The following is a 26,987-nucleotide window of genomic DNA, read 5'->3' on the forward strand; positions in this document are numbered from 1 at the left end:
TACTTCCAAACTCTGCTCCTGGTTTTACACTTCCCATGGCGGGTTGAGACATGAAATACGAGTTGACTCATGTCAAAACCCTCTGTGTGAATTAGCGCTGTGCATGTTTTGTCATCACACGCTGGCGTTATACTTCCTTCTGGGCAGGGAAACATGCAAATGTTTAAATATATTTTGTAAAACAAAGTGTACACATAATTTCTCCCTTCTCTAACCCACGATACAGACACATACCTAAAACTCTCCTTATCGCTGGTGAACCTGGGCGTTCCGAGCAAACCTGTCACAGGTCGAGGCTGCATTTCAATCGACAAGGAAGGATTTGCAATGCAGTTTGGCAGGCTAGCATTGGCAACACAACACGTCAGTAAACCCGCATTCCTCACGCGATACAACGAAACGATTTGATCATTTGTGAGGTTGGTTTTGGTAGCATTTCGCATCTGCAAACCATTCTGGTACCAGATTAAAGACAAGTCCTTCACAGTTGCTGTTATGTTTCCAGACGACGTTTTTAAACGAAGCGTACAAGTTGCGATGTTTTGCATTCCTTCTTTCAAACAAACTGAAGAGTTTAGTTTAATTGAGAACTGAGATGACTCCACTAACCCTCCGGCTATGTCCAGTACAACCATTAGTGCCAAGGAAAACCTCATTTTGCAGAAATTCTACACTTCCTATACTCTAATCTATCGCAAACGTTTGGAAGCTAGGATATGCTTTTAAATCAAAACAGAATTTAAATTGCAATTTTATATAAAGCATTTTTTAGCTCCTGCGGAGTTTTTGAAATATCATGATAAAGAAGTCCAGTCAGACGAAGGTAATCATGCATACACTTGGCAGATTTCGAGACATTCCGCTTTCGATTATCTAAATTTAATATTGTAGTAATACAAAAACAACTCAATTATCGATAGCTTCTTTGACCTAGGAACAGAGATGAGCATTTTAGTAGAGCATAGCTGAAGCAAATAGACACACTACTCACTCGATACGACGCCATATTACAGAAGAAATTTGATACAATGCTAACCTTGTTATGATTATTAGTTTGTTGCATAGAGACGCAGAGTATTGCATTGATACCTTGCATTAATTGAAACTTTTAATTAATGTTCTCATATTAGTATCTTAAAGGCCAGGGGTATCAATTATTACATTGATTTAACTATATAAAAGCTTGTCTCAAACTCACTTACCACTTTTATTATAGGCTATATTATTCATGTTAGTATATTATATTTTAAATTCTGACACTAGCTGATGCCACTAGAACAATCTATTTCTCTTTGTCTACCTCTAATTGTTTGTTGCAAAAGGTCTAGAAAACATTTTTAATTTTCCAATCGCCTGACTTGATTTATCGCATTTAACCACTGTTCTAGCTTGCTTTTAGCACCGCATTCAATTAATCTGATATCAAAAATATTTTTGTTTCAAAACACCACAAGGTGCCAAGGTACTTTTCAAAAGGTTTTCCGACAATTCTTCCGTTATATAATTAAATTTTTATCACTCTTTGGAATTTCTATTCAAATAAGAAATTCCTTAGCACAAAGCAGCATAGAATCATTAATTTGCTAAACTTTAATCCCACGAAATATTTTATATATGAACTATCTTTACATTACATTAATGATTATTACAAGCATTTGAATCTAAATGTATATCAATTCATAATCAAAAGCACTGAATTTGTTTTAAACGTTTAATTCTTGCATGTGCAAAAAAAAATGGGAACTTCCCTACTTTTATATTAGAAAAATATTTAAGTTAATTGCGGACGTTTCTAGTCTTAAATGATTTTGATTTCTTAGAAACTCTTTTTCCTGTTTCGTTATCTGATTCCTCATCCGAAAGTGACAGCTCCATTTCCTGAAAAATAGTTTTTAATTCACGTATTACGAGGGCTGTTCCAGGTAGATTCTGATATATATTATAAAAATGAATGAGAAATTTACTAAAGTTACTAAGAATTGAATTAAACGTTGTCTTACCTTCTCCTCGTAATCTTCTAAGTCTGGTTTGTATACTGGGTTTGTTACCGTTCTAAACATTCAAGAATTGAACGTGGTCATTTCTAGGACTACTTTATCTACATTGGATAGCTTGAACAATTCTTCTAAAGTGATCTTTCTGGAAAATCTCTATCACATGGGGCATTGTTTGTCGATAGGGTAAAATTGTCATATAATGCAAAAGTAGATCTAGACTGAACTGATCGTGCGATTTACCAAACTCTTGAAAATGCTTACCCCGATAACGATGACTTAAACGCTTCTTTGTCGTTTGGATAGGAACTGTAGAATTGAATAGAATCACTTGAAGTCGAGTCCACCTTTTGACGCGTTCTGAAAGAGGCGATGTATGAAGAAAATAATGTTTACTTTATAAACACAAAACTGCAAGAGATTCTTTCATTTTTGTCCCGATTCGAAGCATTAACTGCAGTTATACATGAATATGAATCGTAACGTCGCTGTTTTGATATGGGGAGGAATAGCGTGTTCGTAACATGTTTTACATATGAGAATGCATCAGAAATAACTAAATTACATTTTCAAGACGTACACTGGAGAGTTGGTGAAGAAGGTTTTCCGCTGACTTTCGACGGCTTCCTCATTGAAATCACGTCTATCTCTGGTGAATAAATACATAAATATTCTATCAACGAAACGAGGAGACTTGCAAAATACAAACAAATCAGACAGTTCTGTGAACTGTTTTTCCTATAGATTGGGTTCCATATGATGTCATCTCTTATTGATTCAGTATTGCTGCAGAAAGAAACCTACACTAAACTATGTCTGGTGAAATCAATATTGAAAGGTATCGTACCGACAAATGAGGCAGTAATAACAGCAACAGAGAAGAATAAGCAGCGCTAATAATACGCCAAGAACGATCAACGCTATTTCCCATCCTTCGAGCTCATCATCATCGTCATCAGCCGTTGCACGGATCTTTTTCACGTCTTGAATATGCCATTTCACGTAGAGAGTATCAAGCAAGCGGCGGTGAAGATTTACAGTGCTGTTAATTGGAAGTTAATTGGCTAATTAGTTAATTGATAATCAATTAGGGACAAAAGAAAAGGCCTTTGTAGTTTAAAGGAATCAATGCTGATGCAAAGTAGCGCTTATTAGATACAAACTAACCTTATTATCTCATCACTGCTTAGAATTGTATAGTTTCTCACGACGTGAAATATGACTTCGGAGCCGACAACGATGACGCCACTGCCGTTTCGTTTCTTAATCTTTTTTATTTGATCTATATACGCTTGACCGTCCGTGATATTGTTCAGCATACTGGAAGGAAAGAAAATAAAGCTCAAGTATATTCCTTACAAAAAGATCTCTCAGTTGAACGTGTTACAACGAATCTCCGGATTTAAAAGACAAGTCTTTCGTGCAAGTGAAGGGAAGATTTAAAGCGAGGATGTAAGTTTGTATTTTGTTCGAGACAACTGAGTAATTTGTGCGTTTCTCAATGAAGCCCTGTCGATGTATAATCATGTCTTTTAAACGTACTTTGTGGTGGATTGTTGCTTAAGCGCTATTCACACTTACTTTATAAATTCGTCCGTATTGTTCGTGATCATATCTGGAGGCACTAAGGCTGTAATCATGGCTTGTTGATCACGTGAGATGACGTGGATCTATAAAAGAAATATGAAGCGAAGTTACAGAGTGAAATGGTGGAGTGAATCCTCATTTAGAGCGTAGACTTGTATTTAATAGGAAATAGATTGATTAAAAAACAATTGTCAATATGTTTGACACTGATGGTTAAACTATCCCGGAGTCCATGCATTTTGAAGCAGAAGACGTAATCCAGTTTGATGACTGAACTAAACCTTACCTTCACATTTGCTGGCTGGAGAGAGGTCGAGCCCTGGCCGTTGTTATCTGTAGCGGTGATGTTGAGGTTGTAAACTGTTCCAGTACTGCCGACGGCCACGTTTGTTGCAAGAACCTTTCCCATATCATTCACGTAGAACCGATGTTTCTCATCGCCGGCCGTGATATTATAAAGAAGTTTGCTGTTCATACCACTGTCTGCGTCTGTCGCCTGTGTATCAAGAAAATCTATTTAGTACTCTTTCTGTAGCTATTACAGTTGGCTCCTCACTGGAGGAGTAAAGATCTAGTGAAGTGAAGTAAAGAAATGAGGCAAGAAAATTGCTCACCATTACGCTAACAATCAAAGTACCGTCTTTAGCGCCAGGCATAACTCCTGTAAAGGATACGAAACGATTGTGAAAGAAAGGGCCGGGAAAATCTTTTTTCATCACGATTGAACTTCAGTAGAGCAGTAGACCAGCTTACCTGCAACATAGGTCAGTGGAGAGAACACTGGAATGTTGTCGTTAACATCGTCAATGCTCACAACCAGTTCAACAGTATCGGAGAATATTGCTGAGGGATAAATAAATATAGTTGGGTATATTTATGGATACTGAACTGGGTTGCCATGGGAAGAGACCTACCCTCGCGACGTCGACGTCGTTTTCGTCGCTTTTGCTGAACCAAATTTGAAGCACGGACACCCAGACGATATTCGGCCATAGTCTCTCGGTCGAGTGGCTTGGAAACATAGATCCATCCAGTTTGGGATGAAATATTGAAATGATCTGTAATGATTTGCGTTCAAAAGTTCGTGTGATATTCAGTTTCTCTTTAACACTCGCTATAGAATCAGCGTTACGTACCTAATTCATTTCCTGATACAAGTTCATAAGTTGTGGCTCCACTATCCGTCGTATCGTTGTCTGTGGCAATCATTTGAACAACTGCATCATCAACTTTAGCCATTTCGCTGACACTTGCACTGAAAAGAGATGATTGGAAAACGTTTGCTGATGTTAAAAGACATTACCACGGCTCTCAAATGACTATATTTAATACCAGATAGTCATGTCCAAACAAACTCTTTGAATAAATGAAAGAGAGACTATTCTCACTGGATCACCGGGAAGAATAGTTGAGAACTGATAAAGCTATCCAGTATAGTTTAGTTTAGGTTTCCTCCTCAATCTTGAACTAACCTGTACTGTCGCTTATCAAATCTGGGCGAATTGTCGTTGACGTCATCAACTATAATCAGGACGGGGACAGTAGAGAACATTTGTGGATCACCGTTGTCAGTTGCGTTCACAACGAGGCTCAGGTTCCGATATTCATTCTCAATCAATGACTGGCTGAGGGTCAATATTCCGGTGTGGCTATCTATTCCCACTATACGAGAATATTCACCGCTCACAATAACATACTTAACAACACCAGCATCGTCCTAGAGAGAGGAAGAGTGATATAAAGGGATAGAACATGATATATGTAGCTTTGGTTAAAATCTTTCACACCCATGTTCACACCACTCATTCGTGGTGTTACCTTATCAGTGTCTTTCGCAAAAACTCTGCCAACAACCGTCCCAATTGTCGCGTTCTCAGACACCTGGCCTTGATAGGAACTAGCGTTGAATTCGGGGGGGTTGTCGTTCTCATCACCCACATTAATACGAACGGTGGCATTAGTTGAGAGTATTGGTGACGCAAGAGAGTTGCTAGCGGTTACGATGACATCATAGAATGAAGTCTTTTCTCTGTCCTAAAACCAAGAAAAAGTGTGCTGTGTAAGATATGTAATCACTTCCGAAATCTACACTAGATTAGGTACTACGAAATATACAATATTGTGTGATCATAATTCACTTCAGTTAAAATGGCTGGTTTCAGCCAGTTATAAGATATGAAATGACTTTTAATAGATTGGGATGAATCTTCAAATTTCAATAATGATTCTCACCAGAACTTCAGTTGTGGATATCACTCCAGATGATGAATCGATGACGAAGTGTCTATTGCGGTCTCCGCCTAAGATTTCAACGAACAGAACATCTCGTTTAATATTGAACGAAAAAAGACTCTTGAAAAAAATATACTCACTCACCGGTGATTGTGAAATTGATTTTGGAATTGAGGGTTGTGTCTGCGTCAGATGCTTGAATTTGACCAACAACACTGCCCTTTGCTTTGTTCTCGAGGATGTTGAATGGACCAGTCGGCTATGAAACAAGAAAAGACATTTGTGGTGATGACAGTGTGGAGGTGGTGATATGATGGTGGTATGAGGTTGATGATGGTGATGGTGGTGAGTGGTGACTTTGTTGCTGGTGATCAGTGTGGTGGTGGTGATATGATGGTGGTAATGAGGTTTGTGGTGGTCGTGATGGAGTTATGATGCTGTTTAAATAAAAGTTCTTCCTTCTTACCACACCGAAAACTGGGGCATTATCATTTACATCAGTCAACGTGATCTCAATGGATCCAAAATCCAAGTAACCAATCGCACCTTTATCACGAACCATTACAAGTACCTCGAGTTAAAAAGAAACATTTAATCCAGCATGAAAAATGAGCCAAAACTATCATCAGAGAGTTGCAAATTATTTTACGTATAAATGGTATATTTGATGAGAGAAACAGACTCACAATATAGTCACGTTTGGACTCGTAATCCAACTTCACAGCAGTCGTAACAATACCCGAGACTGGGTCGATGCTGAAGTGTCCTTCGGAGCCGTGAACGATGGAGTACTCCAACTGTGCATTGCTTGAAGAATCTCTGTCCGTAGCATTGACGTCTGCGATAAATGTTCCTATAGTTACATCCTAGAAGATAACAAAATATTTATCAAACCATCCTTACCTGGATGTTTTAATATTGCATTGTAATATCCTACCTCGCTGATAACCGCTGTCATTTTTTCTGGTTCAATCACTGGGGCATTATCATTCACATCCGTTACCATAACAATCACATCAGCATGATCTGAATTAAATGGAGCAGTTTGATCTTGGGCCTTAACGGTAAATCTCGCTGTATGATTGACCTCGCGGTCCAAGGATTTCGCCACTGTGACAATTCCTGAAGTGTTGGACAGCTGGAAAAGACCTGCCAAAGAAAACGAAGTTAGTTTTACTTTGCGGCCCGAAAAGAGCAGTTTACAGCAGTTTATTACCTTTCTCGTTTCCTTCAGTGATGGTGTAAAAAACTTTTCCGTTTAAACCGATGTCTTTGTCTTCAGCTTTCATTGTAACAACGATAGCACCGATCGCTGAATCCTCTTGGATTTTTCGAGTGTAAATATCTTCAGTGAATTCAGGACTGTTATCATTCTCGTCCAGCACTTTGATTGACAGCTGAAAAATATATACAGAAAGATATACAACATGGCACCTTTCCCCAACGTCTTAGCGAGGATTTCGAAGCAAGAATGCACAGGAACATTCCTTAGCTATCAGGTCGAATTAAGGGGCGATGCGAGCGCTTACTACGGTGCAAGAAGAACAAGAGTTACCAGAGAAGTTACTGGATATATCCACGCATATTTCAATGTACGTTAATCTGAGAACAATATCAAACCTTGCCGTCAGTAGAGAGTTGAGAATTTCCCATATCCGTTGCTCGAATATCAACGACATAGTTTCCAATCTCCTCGCGATCCAATCTTTGTTTAGTCCGGACTTCACCAGAGGTAGAATCAATCGAAAATTTATCACTGATTTCCAGCAAAGCATAGCGTATCTGTAGAGGGGAAAATACGTTGACTTTATCTATCACTGCTACACTGCTACTAATACAGTGGTTAACATACGACATGTTTCTTACTAGAGAGTTATTTCCTGAATCAGCGTCAGTTGCTTTGACCGTCGTGATTAGGGTCCCCGAATCAAGATTTTCTTTCACTTCTGACGTCAATGACGAAGCAATGAACTCGGGGTAATTATCATTGAAGTCGGTGACGTTGATATAAACAGAGACATAGGAGGATAGAGGGGGTGTTCCGTGGTCTGAGGCGGATATATTAAGGATAAAATGTCTCTCCGAGGGATCCTCGTAGTCCAAGCGTGACAACGGCTGGATTAAACCAGTCGATTCTGAAAGAGAGTTGAGATTTGTTGCATTTCAATTGGCTGGTTCTTTAACACCAACCGAGCTATAGTTAGTAGTTTCACCAGCTATAGTATTCCTATACCTTCGATACTAAATTTTCCTCGACCTCCAGCGACCAGTTTGTATTTTAACTCTCCATTTAAGCCTTGGTCAGGATCATTGGCTGAAACCCTGATGACCTAAAATATCAAATTTTTCAGTTGAATTATTGAACTTCAATATTCGAGATGGATTGATACACCAAGCGATGGATGGTAGACTTTGCTTACTGTATCTCCAGGAAAGGTATATTCAGACAGGCTCACGCGGTAAGCGGGCTTCTCAAATAATGGCGTGTTATCATTGTAATCCACGACATAAATGTCGAGGATCGTGTCATCTGCAAGGATTGGAGTACCTTTATCTGATGCCTGGAAACGAAAAGATAATTACTATTACAGAACTTTTTGTATTTGTTCACAACTGATTAGAAATGTCTCCACAGCATCTCTACACTGAACAGTAAAAAACTGAGCGCGGAGCAGCACAGTATAGATTAGGTCTGTTTGATTAAGGTTTCATTTTTGTATTACATGCATTCTCACCTCAACTTTGATGACGTATTTCTCCTGTGTTTCACGATCAAGTTTATTTGATACATTAACTTCTCCAGTATTTTCATCGATGAAGAAAGGTATACTCACTGTGTGATATAAAAACCAAGGAAGCTTTTAGACAACAACTATTCTTTCTCCTAAGCAAGTTATTCATCTCTAACACAAACTAACACATTAACATCATACCTTCATCGCCACCATCAGAATTACAGCCATAATATTCTAATCTGAGACAGGCCTGTTCATTCGAATCCAGGACAAGAAGACGAACATATCTTGCTTGAAAGGATGGTAAAATTCTCTGAACAACCACGCTCTCGGAGTCGGTATTTCCAGCAAATATCTAAAGAACAATATTTCACTTATAATAAGATTCTGCCCTGGGCTTGAACTTGCTTGTATCCGATTGAGCACAAACCTGGTCATGCGATGTCCACGTGTCTCCGTTCAAACTATAACTTAGGGTGTATTTTGTGACATAAGATGTTCCTCGAGGTCTGCCCTGTGTTGCTACTCTCGTAATTTTTTTCAAACCAACAAAATCCACTTGTAGAAATGGTCTGAAATCTGTGGTTTTTGCGCACCACGCTCCTGTGGAAATAAGCAATCCAGTATTTTCAATAAAAATAGGAAATAGTACAGTCGATATGAAGAGAATGTTGTAATGAATTGGGAGAGTATTGTGCTGAATATGGAGACGAGAGCAAGTCTCCTGTAGAGATTCAATGATATGACCAAACGTTTTTTTAAACCGTGAAACAAAATAAGATTTAATTTGCCGCAACGAACCTTGATAAGACACGGCAGCATGTGTAGATGGTTGGTTATTTAATCGTCCTTGTGTTGGGTTGTAATTTTCATTAGATTTTGAGAAGGTTGAATTTGCTGTCATATTGCTTGCGGTGACTGCAAGTGACTCCAAACCGAGAGGCAAAAAGCACGAGTTATTTACAGCGACCATTTCACCATTTTCACCTAGAAACAACTCCAAATTAGCTGTCGTGGTTTGCATCAGGAATACCTGGAACGATATCTTAAACCAAGCAGTCCAGTGTTGGGTGTTCGGTCATCTACAATAAAATGCGTTCGCAACCTACCGACATTAGCCTCAAGAAATCGATAAGTGACGACGCCATTCTCTCCCCAGTCTTTATCTCTGGCTTCCATTTTCCCAACTCCAGCCCCAGGACTCACGCCCTCTGAGACGCTCATCTTATACGGCGACGTGAACTGGAACTCTGGCGAATGTTTGTTCGTTCCCAGAAATTTTACAACAACCTTGATAAAAGATAAAAACTTTAATCAAAGTCTTCCTTTTCTCACGAAGTGTGAAACTCGTGCATTGCAGCATTCAAACAATTTAACCAAGTTTGAATGAAGAAAACTGTCTGGTGCTTGAACTTACCGAAGTGAAACCTGTCTTAGAACGTGAATCAACAGCACGAACTGTGAAGATATGATATTCCTCATCAACATCATTCAAACTCTTAGCAATTGATATTTTTCCCTAAAAGAAATAGCTTCGAAATTATTCTGTGCTAGATTGATAAGCTGCCCTGGTTTGCGTCGAAAGCTATGGAAAGTCATTATAAACATGGATAATACGTACGCTGTTTCCATCTATAGCAAAATAGGTCTGGGTGGACTTGAAGCTGTACGTCAGGCTATCCGACCCAGATTTCGACACAGCCAAGACATCTCCAACTTTGTCTCCAATCGCCGCTGTTTGACTGACGTTGAAGAGATACACAGACCTCCCAAACATTGGAGTACCATCTGACGAGTCTGTCACACGTAAGACAATCTTTTGTTCGGATGATAAGGAAGGATTGCCACCATCTTGCGCGCGTACAACTAACTCCATTAAACCCGTAGAGTTTATAGTGCCTTGATTTACCAACAATGTTTTATTTACGCTGTTTTGGAGTCTAAAGAGATAAAAAAGAACTAATTTTTTTGGATAGCTCTATCAGTTCTAAACTGTTCTTCCTAGAGGTCCAGTAAAGATCATCTCTTATTGATGCAGTGTTACTACAGGAGGAAACCTAAACTAAACTAACTTTATTTATACTGGATAGCTCTATCAGTCTAAACTGTTCTTCCTAGAGGTCCAGTAAAGATCATCTCTTATTGATGCAGTGTTACTACAGGAGGAAACCTAAACTAAACTAACTTTATTTATACTGGATAGCTCTATCAGTTTTAAACTATTCTTCCTAGAGGTCCAGTAAGGATCATCTCTTATTGATCCAGTGTTACTACAGGAGGAAACCTAAACTAAACTAACTTTATTTATACTGGATAGCTCTATCAGTTCTAAACTGTTCTTCCTAGAGGTCCAGTAAAGATCATCTCTTATTGATGCAGTGTTACTACAGGAGGAAACCTAAACTAAACTAACTTTATTTATACTGGATAGCTCTATCAGTTCTAAACTGTTCTTCCTAGAGGTCTAGTAAGGATCATCTCTTATTGATCCAGTGTTACTACAGGAAGAAACCTAAACTAATGTCGAACCTCAATATTCCCGTGTCAGGATCAATTATAAAACGATCTCTAATGTTACGAGCCAGCGAATAATGTATTTCAGCGTTCTTTCCCCAATCTTCATCTTTAGCCACTATTTTAAGAACCTCAGTCCCCACGGGTGTTTCCTCGCTGACGTCACTTCTATAAACATCACTCTTAGGAAAATATGGCGCGTTATCGTTGACGTCATCAACTAAGATGTTAACCGTTACATTAGATTCCAGTCCCCAGGTATCGCGAGCGTATACTTTAAAAGAATAAGAGCCTACAGTCTCTCTATCCAGCTTGGATATTGTTCGCAGCACCCCCGTAGTATTGTGAACATTGAATACTTTATGTTCCAAGTAATATGAGACATTTGAGTTCGATCCTAAATCAACGTCATTTGCGTGAACTGTAATAACGTCGTAACCTATCGGAATACTTTCGGAGACACTCGTAGTGTACGCGAGTTCATCGAACATTGGCCGATTATCGTTTGTGTCGAGTAATGTCAAAACTACCTGTCCGAAACCTTGTCTGGGATTGAGATTTCCGTCAAGTGCCGAAACATTAATTTGGTATCGATCGCGTCGTTCTCGGTCGAGCCCGTGAAGCACTCGTAGGGTACCGTTTTCTTTATCGATTTCAAACATTCCTTCAGCTCCAGATATGATAGAGTACCTCACGCGACCATTGATTCCTGGGTCTGGGTCTGTAGCATGAAGTGTGGCGATGACTTCATCCGGTGCGGTGGATTCTGGGATATCCACGTGGGTGATCACGGGTGAAAATTCTGGCGAGTTGTCGTTTTCATCTATAAGATGAATTGTTATAGGAACCATTGATTGCAGTCCATTGCCAGCCTGGTCAGTGGCTATTACATTGAACGTTAGGGAGGGTGTAGCTTCGTAGTCTAAATTCGGCGAGGGGGAGACACGGGTCTTCAGTACAGCGGTTGCTCTATCGATGACGAATTGTTCACTTCCAGGGCCAGATATACTGTAGATAATTTCGGCGTTAATACCAAGGTCACTATCCGTCGCGGATATTGTTTGATCCTGAAAAAGAAGAACCACTGTCACCTCCATATCAATGTGTACAATACATTCATTGCTTGCAAGTTAAAAATATGTTAGATTTGATACCATTTGTACGGAGACATCCGAACCGCTGTTTTCCATTAACCATCCAGTGTAGTTCTTCTCCCTGAATTGTGGAGCGATGTCATTGAGATCAAGCACGTTGACAACGACAAAACCTGTTGCCTAAAGAAAGATACAATAAGTGTTGAATACGTGAAAAACAGGATGATGAGCGAACTAAAGAGTGTATTCAAGAGAGTATTAATTCTCGAGAAGTTGCTCCAAACTAAAAAGGCTCTCTTTATAGAAACGTACCATTCTTGACAACGGTATTCCGCCATCTTTAACCATAATTTCCAACACAAACTGATCTTGATGTTCGCGGTCCAAGCGACCCGCGAGAATCAAGGTGCCATATGATGACTGTAAAGACGAAATATTTAAAATTAGGTAAATGCGTTTACATGATTGCTTTATTCGGGAAATATAATCAGATTTCAATGATTTCAATTAGCTGTGTGCTTTAGTTTTACCTGAGATTTCAAATCAAACATGGATTGATTATTTCCATCCACAATGCTGTAAGAAAGCTGGCCATTCTGTCCTTCATCTGCGTCAGTTGCGGTGATATTTAGTAAAGGCGTCTTGGGCAAATTATTCTCGTAGACGTTGGCTGTGTAATTCACAGGATTTAATACTGGAGTATGTTGGTTAATAGGACCGACCGTCAATACCACATTTGTCTAGTAAATGACAGAAATAAAAAGATCAAACAATGTTGTAAATGAACAAATCTTCTCGGTAAATTTATGTTCGAATAATACTAGACTGCTCCGTCAGTTCCAAACCTAAAATTGCATGATCTTTATTCACTAGTTGGAGAAAACATGAACTAAGCTGACTTATCTATAGTTGCTTTTATAAGTCCACTCTTTAATAGCTTACCGTCGCTGATAACGATGGTGTGCCGTGATCTGAGGCTTTAATGGTGAGGTTATACTCGTATCCTAAATTGCGATTAAGTTTATTGGCTGTTTTAATCACACCATCACTACCACTGATCGTAAAGTCACCTAAAATGAAACGCAATACTTAGAAGAGTGCATTCTGCATGTCGTAATTAAATGCACAATATTAAATCACTGATAATGAATGTAAGCAGTGATCCTACGAAGCTAATTCACTTTCCAGCACTTTTCACAGACCTGCCCATCCAGAGTTTCCTTCCAGTATTTCGTACTTCACTCGGCCATTCTCGCCGCTATCTTCGTCAGTTGCCGTGACAACAATGACGACCATGTCCTTCTCAGCATCATGGGATATCATAAAGGAATAACCGCTGTCCGGAAATATCGGCAGGTTATCATTAATGTCATTCACTTGTATTGCGACCTGAGCATTACAAAATTAAAAAACACTTTCATATTTGCATATACCTGACTATATGCCTATATTCAAAGGTTTTGGTAACATATTCGATTATATTAAATCTGTTACCTAAAAAATAGTGCTTTAGTTACCTCGGTTGTGGAAGCCAGCGGTTTATTCCCTAGATCAGATGCCATTACTGTAAGACTGAAAGCTTTGTGTCCACGAGTATTTGTTCCCAACCCTTGTATTTCTCGGTCAACCTCATTTGCCACAGTGATTTCGCCCTGAATAGATCAAGTTAGTTTAGTTTAGGTTTTCTCCTGTAGTAACACTGGATCAATAAGAGATGATCCTTACTGGACCTCTAGGAAGAATAGTTTAGAACTGATAGAACTATCCAGTATAGTTTTTAGTTAAAAAAACTAACCGTTTTGTTATTAATCGTGAATGTATCTCCAATGTTCCCACGTGTTATTGAATACACTATCTCCTTATTGACACCCTCGTCTTTGTCCGTGGCAGCAACGGTCACTACTGATTTCCCGCGACTATCAGGTCCTTCTGTGATGGTCGTTTCATACGAGAGCGGATTGAAGATTGGCGTATTGTCGTTCTCGTCGGAGACTGTGATAAGAACGTTTGCTTCACTCTGGAGAAAGGAGAAAGCATATCAAGTGAGTTGTTATTAGAATGGAAAGAAGACGAAACAATTGCTTTAGAATATATTTTATCATGTTCTTATATGCCTCGGAGAGGATGGAATAGACTAGCAGAATACATTTTGAATGATAGCAAGTTTTATCAAGAATTTGAAGAACATGCAAGTTTTCCCTTACCTTTCGTCCATCGATGTCCGTAGCACTAACTTGGAAACCATACGAGGATTTGGTTTCCCTGTCCAGTTTCTCAGCTGTCGTTGTAATTTCACCAGATTTTGGATCGATCGTAAAATAAACTTGCGTACCTTGATAACCACGCGAAGATAGATAGAAAGATAGTTAGATAAAGCTATCTCATTTCATTCACTATAACGGAAACTGACATAGCTACTGCATAGGATTAAGCTAGCTAGTTGATCAGTTTATATTTCCATCTATATCACTTAACTTATGGATCAGTAAAGGCTAGTCCTCTGTCGAGTATATCCAGGTAGATTTCAAGAAAATTTTGATTGGAATTTTTCACAGTGAGCGTACTAACTTGTTATAGCGAACGTTATATCTGCATTTTCATCAAGATCTTCGTCAGAGGCTGTGACTTTAAGAATTGGAGATCCTGCCACTGAGTTCTGGAAAGACAGAACACAGTTTGAAACAAGAGAGTTAAGTTAATACTTGTTCAACATCGGCGTTCGTTCCTTCATAAAATATTCCTCACCTCAGGAACACTAGCGGCATAACTCGTGGGATTAAATATTGGATCATTGTCGTTAACATCCTCAACTCTGATTTGTAATGTGCAGTTGCTCTCCAGTTCTCCATCGCTAACTGAGATCTTCACAAGATATCATAGCAGAAAATTAGAAAGGTCTTTAGGGATTCTGTACATGAAAATTGAGACAACCGTTCCTTCAACTTTTAGGCCATTGAACTAACAAAGCTATTTCCCTCACCGTCAATGTATAATATTCGGTCAGCTCTCTGTCAAGACCCCCTGAAACTGATATTTCAGCAACGTTGATGCCGTCCACATCTTTTGTAGCGATTTCAAACTTTCCATCTTCATTTCCATCCACGATCTTGTACTGGAGCTAAACACAAACAAATGGACGCAATCTCAGTTGAGCTGCGACGATGGCGAAGATCTAAATGCGCTTTTCTCACCTTTGTGATAATTTTCTCATCAGGATCAAAAGCTTCAAGCACAATGACACTTGTCAATACAGAAGCGTCTTCCTTAACTTCCGCGCGATAGTTTTTGAACTGAAATAGTGGAGGGCTATTATTTGCGTCGGTGATCAAAATTGTTACCTGTAAGAAGAAGAAAAATCAACTGCATTTTCCAGGTTTCAGTCATACGGTAATACGGTTATATTCTAACAAAGCGCCCCGTTTCAGACGAGAAAAAGCCCCATTTAGTTCAACAAGTGCCACGAGCATCATCTGAGAAGTAAGATCATTTTAGTTTTGGCTTCTTTGAACACTACAAATTTACATTAAAAACTATACATGCACGAGATCATTGATCATATATCTCACCACAGTGCGACCAACTTGATCTAAGTTTTGGTTGTTTGTGGCTGTTACGACAAGCGTGTAGTAGAATTGATTATCACGGTTCAGCGTTTTCAGCAGAGTTAACGTACCCTGGGAATGCAATGAATCATGTCAGCTTTTAGATAACACACGTACGGACCTTACTAGACAAGTGGGAATAAGTTTTTCGGTAGAAAAAAGGATCAATAAGAGAACTTACTCGACAAAAAGGAAAAATGTAGAACCGATGGAGCTATCTAGTGTGAATGTTTAGTCAAAGCTGATCTTACCAAGGATTTATTAATATGAAATGTTTTCTCTGAGTTTCCCGAAGTAATTTCGTACACAATAGAGGAGCCAGAAGTCTTGTTTCTTTGAAAGGCCTGGACAGTGCCAATTAATGTGTCAATACGAGTAGTTTCTGAGATATTGAAGGCATAAGCCGGATGTTCAAACACAGGATCGTTACTGTCTTTAGGAATAACAATAACACTGACATTGACTGCAGATCCTCGTAATGCAGGTCGACCATGGTCAGCAGGGAGGACACGAAGAACATGTCTAGAAAGAAACAAAATGAAATTAATACTTTCAGATCTTTCAGACAACGGAGTGAGAGATAACATAGATATTATTTTATGCCGAATTCTGGCTTCGGAAATACGTGTCTACGTTGAAGAGTTGCAATCTTGGAGAGGAACTAAAGGTTCATTGCGTCCAAGTTTTTACCCAATACAGAGTTTGAGAAATACAGATGCGGAACCATTTTGACTGTTTGAAAATTTGTTGTTCCCTATAAAAGAATAACAAACATGCAGCCTCTCAATACCTCTGTTGAGATGCATGAACCAATTTTTGACTCAGTGTGACAGCACCAGTGTCGGAATCGACTTTTAAAAACCCGTCGCTCAAAACGCTTTCAAAAGTGACTTTCTGGTTGGTTTCTCCGAGGTCAGGATCTGTGGCGACGAGTGTAAATAAAACTGTGTCGACAGGAGTCGACTCGTTCACTTCTAGCTCCACAGGGGCATTCACGATCATCGGAGGATTATCATTGATATCCAGGACATGGATGTTCACGCTTGTCACAGCAGACTTTGGGATGCCTGGATGGAAAATGACTTTATTTAGATACGATTTTCATGGACAGCAAGTCATGCCAGTGTTGTTTTAAATACCTGCTTTATCAGTAGCTTTTACAGTCAGTTCATAAAATTCTTTTGTTTCGCGATCCAGATTATTGGAAACCACAAGAAATCCAGAATTATTCATTGAAAATGCGTCACCAAAGTTACCATCTAAAAATGAAAATATTCCTAACTTAACTCATTTGATTCACTGCATGTGGTGCAACTGCTCTCTTGGAATACTTTGCTTGAGCTTTCTAGTATATGGTAGTCGACCACTGGTACCACTGGTAGTATACAATGGTATTATGGTACCACTGGTACATACAATGGTAGTGGACCACTGGTACCATACCTATGATACTGTAGGTTACTTCGCCCAGAAGTCCCTCGTCTCGATCTGTGGCCAACACGCGTACAACCAACGTCCCAGACGCAGTACTTTCATTCAAGGAGACAAAGTATCCATACTGCTCGAAGACTGGGATATTGTCATTGACGTTCGATATTCCAATATTCACTTGAACTTTTGTTGATTTTTCATCAGGGATACCTCGATCTGAAGCTGTCACGTGCACAACGAACCCCCCTGGGTTTGATTCGTGATCGACAGGCGTAACCATAGTTATCAGTCCTACAAAACAATAGCTATCGTCATTTCCAGTACCATCACCACCATCATAACCCCTACCACTACCAATTACCATCGCGCCAACATCACCATCTTTGCTATCACCATCTTTACTCATACACCTCGTACTGTTTCCCGTTATCCTCCAATGATATCATTCTACCATATCTTCCCCGTAACCACTTACCGGTCGTGCGGTTAATTGTAAAATATCCCTGTCCCCCGGTGAGAGCGTACGTCAGTTCACTATTTACTCCTGCATCCAAATCAGTCGCCGTGACTCGAATCACTTCCGAACCAACTGTCATGTTTTCTGATATCAAAACTGCGTAAAGAGATTCGTCAAACACTGGATAGTTATCATTGCTGTCTCCGACTTTTAGTTTCACAGTCACTGAAGATGACTAGAACAAAATTAAGATCAAAATTATTTTGGAAGATCATAACACAACCCAGTGTCTACTTGGGTAGGTTGGATGGGTAGTACTCCAGAGTACACTAGGGGTACATGCTGGATATATTGTACCTTGGAGGGTGTCCCCTGATCCGTAGCGACAATCTTGATATCATACTCAGCAACGTTTTCCCGATCCAGACTCCTGGTCGTGTACACAAAGCCGGACGAGTTGACAGCAAACTCCGCGTAATTCAGGGAGTAGCTGACCAACTGGTTCGCGCCAATATCACGGTCTGTGGCTGACACCTGGTTAAATATGAAAGAAATTACGAGATGAAAGAATGAATCAGTTGTCTACCAGGATATAAGCTGATTATGCATGTCTATACATATGACCCCACCTTGCACACAAGTTGACCAGCTGGTGAATTTTCCATGACAGTCGAGGTGTAACTGGTCGTCGTTATAACTGGAGCATTGTCATTTATGTCATCGACCAAAATAGTAACGAATGCCAACGAACTTGACGATGGGGAGCCCCCTAGGAAAAAAGACAAAGCATATGTGAAGATGCTTTCCTCTGACAGTCAAAGAGAAATACCTTTTCTTTTTTTTGTTTTCTTAAGGTACACCCACCCCTCCTATTTTTAAAGCTAATGTGAAAACGTACTGTCATAGGCTTGAATCACTAATAAATAACGATCAGTATTTTCACGGTCCAGTAATTTGTTTGTTTTGAGTTCTCCTGTCAAATTGTTGAAAACAAAGTAGGCGTCGGTGTTTCCATCTGGGATGGAGTAGTAAACTTCACCATTGAGTCCTTCATCAGGATCAACGGCTGTGATCTGCAAATAGAAAATATCGAATCTGTGTTACGGTGATTACTATAATCAAAGTCATGATTACCACCATCAAGGTCAATATCAATCATTCATCATCATCATGATCATCATCATCCTCATTACTTACATTGGCAACACTGTATCCAAGAGGAACGTCTTCTTTGACAGAAATAGTTACACGGCTTTTTGTAAACTTGGGAGAATTATCATTGACATCAGTGATATTGATATGTACGAGTGTACTGTTTGATTTAGGATCGACAAGATCTCCATCTTTCGCAATGACTTTCAGGATGAAGTGAGACCTCGTCTCACGATCTAAGATGACGTTTGTTGTAATCTCTCCAGTCATATTGTTGATAGAAAATTCACCTTAAAACATGGGCGAATAAATGTCTTATATTACTCAAGGAGTTTATAAGAATTCAAAACCGATAGCTCGCATCAAAATCAGCTTTAATAATGTTTCCATTCAGCTACCACCCACATAACTACAGTTTACTTACTCGTTTCATTCTCAAAGCTATAGTGCACTTTTCCATACGGACTTTCTCCGTCACTGTCAACGTCATTTGCCGTTACTATGCCAACAGACTGATGCAACCCAGTGTAGGAGCCCTCTTTAATAGAGAAAGAATAACTATCTTGCGCAAACTTTGGCCAGTTGTCGTTAATATTTTCAACTTGGATAATGACTTTGGTTGAGCTGAAATAAGAAAGAGTTAATATGAACCAATCGTACTTTGATAACTGTCAGAATGTAGCTGAATATCAATGCTTACCCAATCAACTGGGGATGACCTTTATCAGCAGCTTCGATAATCAAATGATATTCATGAACGCTACGATCATAATCCAGTTCAACTAGATTTGTTATCAGACCGGTCCTGTTGTCAATGTGAAACTCTGGATTAACCTGTGCGACAAAAACAAACTTTAATCAATTTTATAATAGCGTTTTTTCCTCTCGATCGAAGATTCTATTTATGATACTTTCGATTTCCTTTGTAAAACGCTAAGCAACATTATGATATTGTGAGTACCATATATCTTTTCCAAGACCTCAGGCATGAAAGCTTATATAGACATGATAATTTCAGTAAAAACTGAGCTGGTTGAGATACCTTGTTGATTCCACTCTTAATCTTGAAAACAAACTGCCCATTCATTCCTTCGTCTTTATCAACACAAGATAGTTGAATCAAGGATTTTCCAGGTGCACTGTTCTCTGGTAAATTAACTGTGTATTCGGCTGTTGAAAGAAATGGATATTTCGGTTGAGACAAAGCAATGAATGTAAGAAGAATGATCTTTGTATGGCCGTCCAGGTGAGATTTCCGAAGACGTTGTTTCTTAGTACCTTGGGGAACTTCCAACATGCAAAATATTCAACTGTACCTTGCGTGAATGAAGGAGGGTTGTCGTTTACATCATCGATAGTAATATGGAGCTAAAATGAAAATAAACGGTCCTAAACATTTCGTGATTGATTTTTAATAAACGTTAATGTTTGAATACTGACCTGGGCTGTTGAGTTTAAGGACATGTTGCCATTATCTTTGGCTATCAACTACGAATAGAAATATTTCATCACAATTTGCAGTGAAATGATCCTCAGACACAATGAAAACAGAAAATAAACTTACGGTGATATTAAACATGGTCTGGTTTAGCGGCGGATCACGATCTATGCGACTTTTTACTGTGATTCGTCCACTGCTCATATCTATGTAGAAGTTCTCGAAGCCAGTGCCTGCAGCAAATGAATATTCAATGACTTTATTTTCACCACTGTCTTTGTCTGTAGCTCTCACCAACACAACCTCACGACCAACTGTGATGTTTTCATACAAACGAACTTCGTAGGTGTTCTTTGTAAATACTGGAGCATGATCGTTGACGTCCTGGAAAGTTTAGCACAAAACTGTTACAAGAAAGCTGTAGATGTTACTTGTGGGAAGGTTACTGGATTGTGAAAGGTTGAAACTGAATGCAAGCCGTGAAATGAGACTTTGCAAAGCAGCAAAAACTAGACCATGTTGCGACAGTTTAGGTTAGTCTGTATTATACCTTAACAGAAATATACACCACAGCATTATCGTGGAAAGGTTCACCATAACTCGTGTTACCATCCAAGTCATAAACTTGAACCAGTAACGTAAACGTTTGCTCTTTTTCATAATCCAGACTCTGTGTTGTTGAGAGTTGGCCAGTGTTTGCATTCACTTTGAAATAACCTTTGGAGTTTCCGGTTAGAATACTGTAGCGAAGTTTTGAGTTAATGCCGAGATCTTCATCAGTTGCCTGAATACAAAAAATATAAATCTCGTTCATGATTGTAAGTTAAAAGTTACCTTCATAGAGCTACCTTTCACAGAGGCTTATAAATATAATATAGCGGTGATTGAGGGATAGAAAGGCTTTTACGAAGAGAGCCGTAGAGTACCGTAAGGTTGAGAAAGTCTAAGCTTCCTTCGTTCTCAGCCAAACTGGCGGAGTAATGCTCCTGAGAGAATTGTGGCACGTTGTCGTTGACATCAGAAACGTTGATATGCACTGTGACATTGGTAGTCAGACTTGGCGTCCCGGAATCCTTTGCTACAACTGTGAGGGTGTATCTGTCTGTAGCCTCCCGATCCAGTGGTACCGCTGTCTTTATGGTACCAGTCGACGGTTCGATTAGAAAACTACATTTGAAAGGAAAATTCGGTTTGTCACAAGAGAAAACATGGATGTGGCAGTCAGTTAGTAACAATACGGCCAACATGCACTTACTTGACAGAGGTAGTTGAAGGATCGATGGAATAAACAATTTCAGCATTTTTGCCAACATCATCATCAGAGGCCTGAACGATGCCAACCAATAACGCGGCGCTGTTCTCATCAACAGAAAAACTGTAGCCTTCTGGGTTATGGAATTTAGGCGGATTGTCATTACGGTCTGCTATCGTGATAATAACTACGTCTGTTTGAGACTAAAACAGAAGAGAATGGTAACTAGTTGTTGTCTCGAGTTGTTGGCTGTGTACGCTTATTGTTTTCAGTCAAGACAATCACACTGACACAGTGGCGATTTCTCTGGCTTGTTTTTATGCATAAAAACCGCATTTGTTTTTTTGAATTGAATTTCATTGCAAACAATCTATATCATCACTCACCATCCCACCGCTATCAGTGGCATTTACGACCAAGTTATATTGAGAAATCGTCTCTCGATCCAAACTTTTCGTTGTTGTTAAAACACCACTAAAAGAAATTCACCTTGATTCAAAACCGTAGATAAAATTCCGACCAGCCACAAAGAGAGAATGCAATTATACCCTATGCATCTTAAATACTTCACTTCTTACCTTGTGCCATTCAAATGAAAAGTATCGTTGATGTTACCAGACATAATCTGATATCGGACTTCAGCATTTGTGGAGACATCTTCATCGAGCGCCTGAAGTGGAAGAGATTTTTGTCAAACTGATATTTCTGTCCACATATTTTTTAGTTAGATTAATCGAACATCTACCTTGATTGTGACAACGACCGTCCCGGGGGTGGCATCTTCTGCGACTGCAGTGACGTTCAGCAACGAAATAAATTTCGGAATGTTGTCGTTCTTGTCCGCCACAGTGACCTGGACATAACATGAGCCAGTCCTTGAAAAATACAAAGAAAAAGTTAAACCTATGTTTAACTGCAGAATTTCCACCTGATTCTTCTAATTTACTGTAAACTGTTAGAAATCTCAGACGATGCGGCAGGAATCAAACCGTTCTGAAGTGAAGAACACTTCTTCTGTCTCATAGACCTTTATGTCTATGAGACCTGTTATGTCTCATAGACCTTTAAAAAAGTCGGTCCTAACGACGTAGTTTGCGGATGAAGCATGTTTTGATTGCCAATGCAGCAAGTAACCCAACGAGGAGCATGCTCTATCGTAGCGCAGACGTTCCATAATGGTCAATAGTGTCCAGTGTAGAAAATCCTCACCGTTTCTCTTCGATAGTTGCCTGATCTTTCAAGGTTATTTGCAACGTGAACAAACTTTTCGTTTCTCGATCCAGAGATTTCAATGTTGTGATGTTTCCACTCACTGGGTCTAACGAGAAATAATCAAGTTCGGAATCCATAGAATATCGTATCTCCGCATTCTTGCCAGCGTCAGAATCAACGCCAATGATCTGGAAATAAAATTAGCTCTTGAGTGATACGTTGTTGTAGCAATGACACTTCAGTCTTGGTGGAAAACGATAGAACTTAAGAAATCCTCACAATTATAGAAGAAAATAGAAATAAACTTGGTTTGTTTCAAGAAAAACAAGAGAGTTAAACGAAACCATACCTGTGCCACATGTGTCCCATTGGGTTGGTTTTCGTCAACGATAACGTTGTAAATTGGTTTCGAACAAGTGGGATTATGGTCGTTGACATCAGTGATATTAATGATGACCGTTGCGTTGCTTTCGTATCGTTCTGGTGTTAACGTCTCTTGGGCTGTAACCTTGATGAATAATTGTCAAGTTTGATTCACATTTAAGGAAAAGGAAATCAATCAAGCAAAGTATTTGAGCTTAGAGCATTAACGTCCAATTTATGCAAAAACGGAAACGGTGTTTGTGTACAAGTTATTAAGGGCAAACATTAAACGTAATTACTATACCACAAAAATATACTGGTTCTTCTTTTCACGATCTATGTTGTCTTTGACAACAATCTGTCCTGAGCTTCGAATATCAAATTTATCATTTGCCCCGATGAGAATGTATTGTATTGTAGCGTTTTCTCCCTGTTAAGAAAAACCTTTTTTAGTTTTTGCTCATCTTCTCTGTAAGCAAAGCAGGGTGTAATGAAAAGGATTTGTTATTTAGAAAGGATAGATTTTGTTTCTGATATAACTATAACACAACTCACAATATCAGCGTCGGTGGCGGTGACTTGTAGCACAGTTAGTTCCACGGGAGAATTCTCGGGTACAAATGCTTCATACACGTTCTTGTCAAACTTTGGTTTGTTGTCGTTTACGTCCAAAACTTGGATGGTGATGGTTATATACACCGGAGAATGATACGTAGACTTTGCCTGAAAGAAGAATGTTTACACGATGATATTGGAGCTGCTTCTGCTTTGGTGATGCAGATGGTAGTGAGGGTGTCGGGAGTGTATTGATTTAGTGGTTTCCTGGTTTGCAGATGGTGGTGTCCGAGCAATAATGGTGTGGCGTTGTTCGTAGTGATGGTGGCTTTGGTGGTGGTATTTTTAATGTTATTGATGGTGCTAATGGTGATTCGTTACGTGCTTCAGGTGTGGTGCTGCTTGTAGTGTTGGTAGTGTTTTTAGCGATGCTGGTGTTCTGGATAATCCTAAAACAACACTTACTCCAATCCTTAGAGGATACGAGGACGTCTTCTCCCTATCAAGAGACCCGTTCACCTTGATCCAACCAGTCGCGTTATCCACTGTGAATAACTTATTTCTGTTGGAATCTAGAAATGAAAGGAGAGATTAATGGCTGAGCTGAGCAGCTAACGACGTTAGCCTAGAAGCCAACTGCAGAGGCGACTGTTTAGGAGAGAATTCTAGACCAACCTGGATCAATGAGATACTCAACAGATGCATTGAGCGAATCTCCGTCACGAGCAGAAACTTGAATGACTGGAAATCCCTAAGATTTTAAACAAGTTTAAATCATTTTACATGCAAAGAATAAGCCGAGGTTATCAGGTGATTGCAAGACTTCTTTCATGGCAGGAAAAGACGAGTTACCTTTTCTGCGTCTTCACGGACGGAGGCAAGATATGTTCTTGCATCAAACTTTGCTGGAAGATTGTCGACGTCACGAATCTTGATAGTTACCGAGGCATTGTCAAGTCTGCCTCCACCATCCTGAAAGACGAACAAAAGAGTGCTTTTTTAAATTATAGTCATGAGAAGTCGAGCCAAGTGGCCCCAGCTTTGGGGAACTACCTTGGGAAATTCGAAGTAACAAGTCTCGGTTTTACCTAGTATTATTTCTACATCAATTTCTCCCAGTCATACAGTGTAAACGTAATCTCACTCATGAACTTACCGTGGCAGTGATGTTGAGAATATATTGAGTCTTTTCATCAAAACTTAAAGTGCCCAGAACAGTAATATGCCCTGTGTAGGTAGCTATGGCAAATTTCCTATCCTGTGAATATAGAGTTTGATTAAGATTGATATCAATGTATCAAGGAATACCATATTGTTAGTCCGTATTAACGTAAATGAATTGGGCTTTATACTTTTGAATTGCTTGTAATCAGCTTAGCAATAGAGATAATCCTAACTAAAAGGTCTATCCAGTAGCAAATAGGATTTTCTAGGACTTTTAGAACTGATCTCAGGCTATATCTACAACAGAAAATAGCTAAGTTATATACGCATTACGCACTTTGTTTCCTGAGATGATCTTGTACGAGATGAGAGCGAATTCCCCTGAATCATCATCAACGGCTTTGACTTGAAAAATGATGTCTCCAATATTTGTATTCTCGGGGACTTCTTTTTCATACGGCTCGTTGATGAAGCGTGGCGTGTTATCGTTGATATCAACAAGATACACATAAACATTGGCGGAAGTCTTAAAAGAAGAGCACCATCATTATTATTATCATCATCATTATTTCATTATTCAACTTCCTGATTCCTACCTTGTGTCCAGGACCGTTAACATCATCATATACGAAAACTTCAAAACTTAACCTGAGTGGAAATTCCTTAAAATAAAAAGTGAAAAGCCGTCGAAATTAACTTGAACTTGTATAAAAAGAAACCGATAAGAAAAACTGTCTTTACCTTCTTTGTGAGCGAGGCGTTTACAAACACCTCCCCAGTTCTGTTGTTAATCCAAAATTTCGATCCATCTTGACCACCAAGCATGTAGGTCATTGTATCATTGTCTTTATCGGTTGCAGACACGTTCACTACCGGTGTATCTGCGAAAGTATGTAGTATAGAGTTGATTCAAGTTTAAGTTATTCATTTAAGTTATTTCTCCTTTATTTCAGTCTCCTTTCTAGCCAAGACTTGTTTTGTACTTACTGATTGCAGCTTTCTCTTTTAAACTGTAAACGAAGTATTCACTTTCATCAAATATTGGTGGAATATTATTACCTGACGGGAAATGATAGATAATTGAAAGTGATTATAAAACGAGGTGAGTGAACGAGGACACCTTGTTTCAGCAGAAAGTAAATTATTTCCGAATCTGGTTGAATATTTCCCCATAATTAACTTGTTTACCAACTCGCATCGAAACTCAAACGTTTTAAAAAGCTTATTCCCGTAAACTTTTTTCATTTTGCTAAGAGAATACCACCCGTTTCCTTCCTAAGAAAAAGCCGCATACATTCAGTTGTGTGACAGCCACAAAAGTGAAACGGATTTATTCATTCTTCTTGCCATAGATTGAAGACTCAGTGAAATAAGTTTGAGATAGAACTTGAAACAAATCTCCGCCGATTTGTTTCGATATTTTGCAGTAGCTCCTACCTGTTGTACGCACGAATTTATTCAGTGAATTCTCTACACAGTGTTGTGACAGACATAATACGAGAAGTGTATCAAGGACAAACGCTATCCTTCACCAGCGATTTGGATGAAATATGAAAACATATGACAAAAAAACTTTGTAATTCGTAGCTGAGAATCTCGTCAAAATGCCCGACAGCCGTTTGCTGTTTACAGGTCTTCGCGCTAGCGGCCTCTATAGTGATAAGAATGTTACTTACCTGCCACGCTTGCGACAAGCGATGAGAAAACACACAAAGCGTATACGGACCTCATTTTTACATTTCTCTTTTGCAAATTGAGAAGAATTTAAACTGATAAAGCGTTTAACTTCGGGATAGTGATTTTAAACGATACACAGCATTTTGAAACATACACACAAGCCAAGTACCTGTGGTGTTGTGGTTTTGAGAAACCGCAAAATGCATGAAGCAGTATTTAGTCCGAGTATTATTCAATAGACTAATTTAGAATACACTTTCACTTTGTGGTAATGCAGATATGCCGGCTTTGTATTTACGAGAGCGGGGATAGTATAACCTTCGGAAATATTAATTATTAAAGCAATGCCAATGTTACATTGGAAGAAAGAAAGAATGATTGGTTGTCTAGACTCGGGACGGGATTTAGACACCAGCATTTGGGCATGGCAACCAGACCATCGTCAGTCTTCCTTCCGAGGTGTTGAAGCATAGAGATCATTCATTACATTAAGATCACAAGATATATTCGGATTGGGGCTGGTGAGGT

At 39.2% G+C, this 26,987-nt stretch overlaps 2 protein-coding genes across 3 annotated transcripts; both read right to left on the reverse strand.

Annotated features, from left to right (window-relative positions):
- Positions 1-1,598: 1,598 nt before the first annotated feature.
- On the reverse strand, positions 1,599-19,964 carry LOC114523142 (protocadherin Fat 4-like). Of its 2 annotated transcripts, XM_028543997.1 has the most exons (57): positions 19,841-19,964; positions 19,499-19,632; positions 19,223-19,422; positions 18,844-19,088; positions 18,545-18,719; positions 18,276-18,415; positions 18,004-18,180; positions 17,665-17,881; positions 17,202-17,480; positions 16,898-17,017; positions 16,549-16,825; positions 16,010-16,280; positions 15,723-15,830; positions 15,348-15,494; positions 15,137-15,274; positions 14,902-15,018; positions 14,725-14,812; positions 14,361-14,488; positions 13,952-14,173; positions 13,674-13,808; positions 13,359-13,545; positions 13,099-13,226; positions 12,687-12,896; positions 12,469-12,576; positions 12,217-12,336; positions 11,078-12,129; positions 10,170-10,488; positions 9,966-10,067; positions 9,658-9,838; positions 9,350-9,535; positions 8,979-9,151; positions 8,747-8,903; positions 8,549-8,646; positions 8,234-8,374; positions 8,047-8,143; positions 7,680-7,948; positions 7,434-7,595; positions 7,030-7,210; positions 6,751-6,962; positions 6,500-6,679; positions 6,280-6,384; positions 5,958-6,072; positions 5,814-5,881; positions 5,400-5,615; positions 5,054-5,298; positions 4,718-4,836; positions 4,496-4,639; positions 4,335-4,424; positions 4,196-4,242; positions 3,868-4,077; positions 3,576-3,664; positions 3,162-3,314; positions 2,842-3,036; positions 2,575-2,643; positions 2,259-2,354; positions 2,001-2,052; positions 1,599-1,878 (listed from the first exon to the last, which is right to left on the reverse strand). In XM_028543997.1, the coding sequence occupies exons 1-57, from the start codon at positions 19,883-19,885 to the stop codon at positions 1,777-1,779; spliced, it is 9,741 nt and encodes a 3,246-aa protein (XP_028399798.1). In that variant the 5' UTR covers positions 19,886-19,964; the 3' UTR covers positions 1,599-1,776. The 2 variants fall into 2 exon arrangements, with proteins under 2 accessions (XP_028399798.1, XP_028399799.1); XM_028543998.1 differs by lacking the exons at positions 19,223-19,422; positions 19,499-19,632; positions 19,841-19,964 and having other exon boundaries at positions 2,560-2,643; positions 18,844-19,218.
- A 1,123-nt stretch (positions 19,965-21,087) lies between these two features.
- Positions 21,088-26,970, reverse strand: LOC114523258 (cadherin EGF LAG seven-pass G-type receptor 1-like). Its single transcript, XM_028544124.1, has 18 exons — positions 26,459-26,970; positions 25,770-25,841; positions 25,524-25,663; positions 25,379-25,444; positions 25,120-25,308; positions 24,775-24,876; positions 24,471-24,590; positions 24,294-24,369; positions 24,084-24,190; positions 23,619-23,786; positions 23,368-23,493; positions 23,050-23,208; positions 22,698-22,888; positions 22,234-22,363; positions 22,067-22,158; positions 21,875-21,962; positions 21,492-21,691; positions 21,088-21,403 (listed from the first exon to the last, which is right to left on the reverse strand). The coding sequence occupies exons 1-18, from the start codon at positions 26,511-26,513 to the stop codon at positions 21,088-21,090; spliced, it is 2,397 nt and encodes a 798-aa protein (XP_028399925.1). The 5' UTR covers positions 26,514-26,970.
- Positions 26,971-26,987: the final 17 nt, after the last annotated feature.

The sequence above is a fragment of the Dendronephthya gigantea genome, unplaced genomic scaffold (genome assembly GCF_004324835.1).
Source record: "Dendronephthya gigantea isolate DGI-Jeju-01 unplaced genomic scaffold, DenGig_1.0 000026F, whole genome shotgun sequence".
In the NCBI taxonomy this organism is placed as follows: Eukaryota; Metazoa; Cnidaria; class Anthozoa; order Malacalcyonacea; family Nephtheidae; genus Dendronephthya; species Dendronephthya gigantea.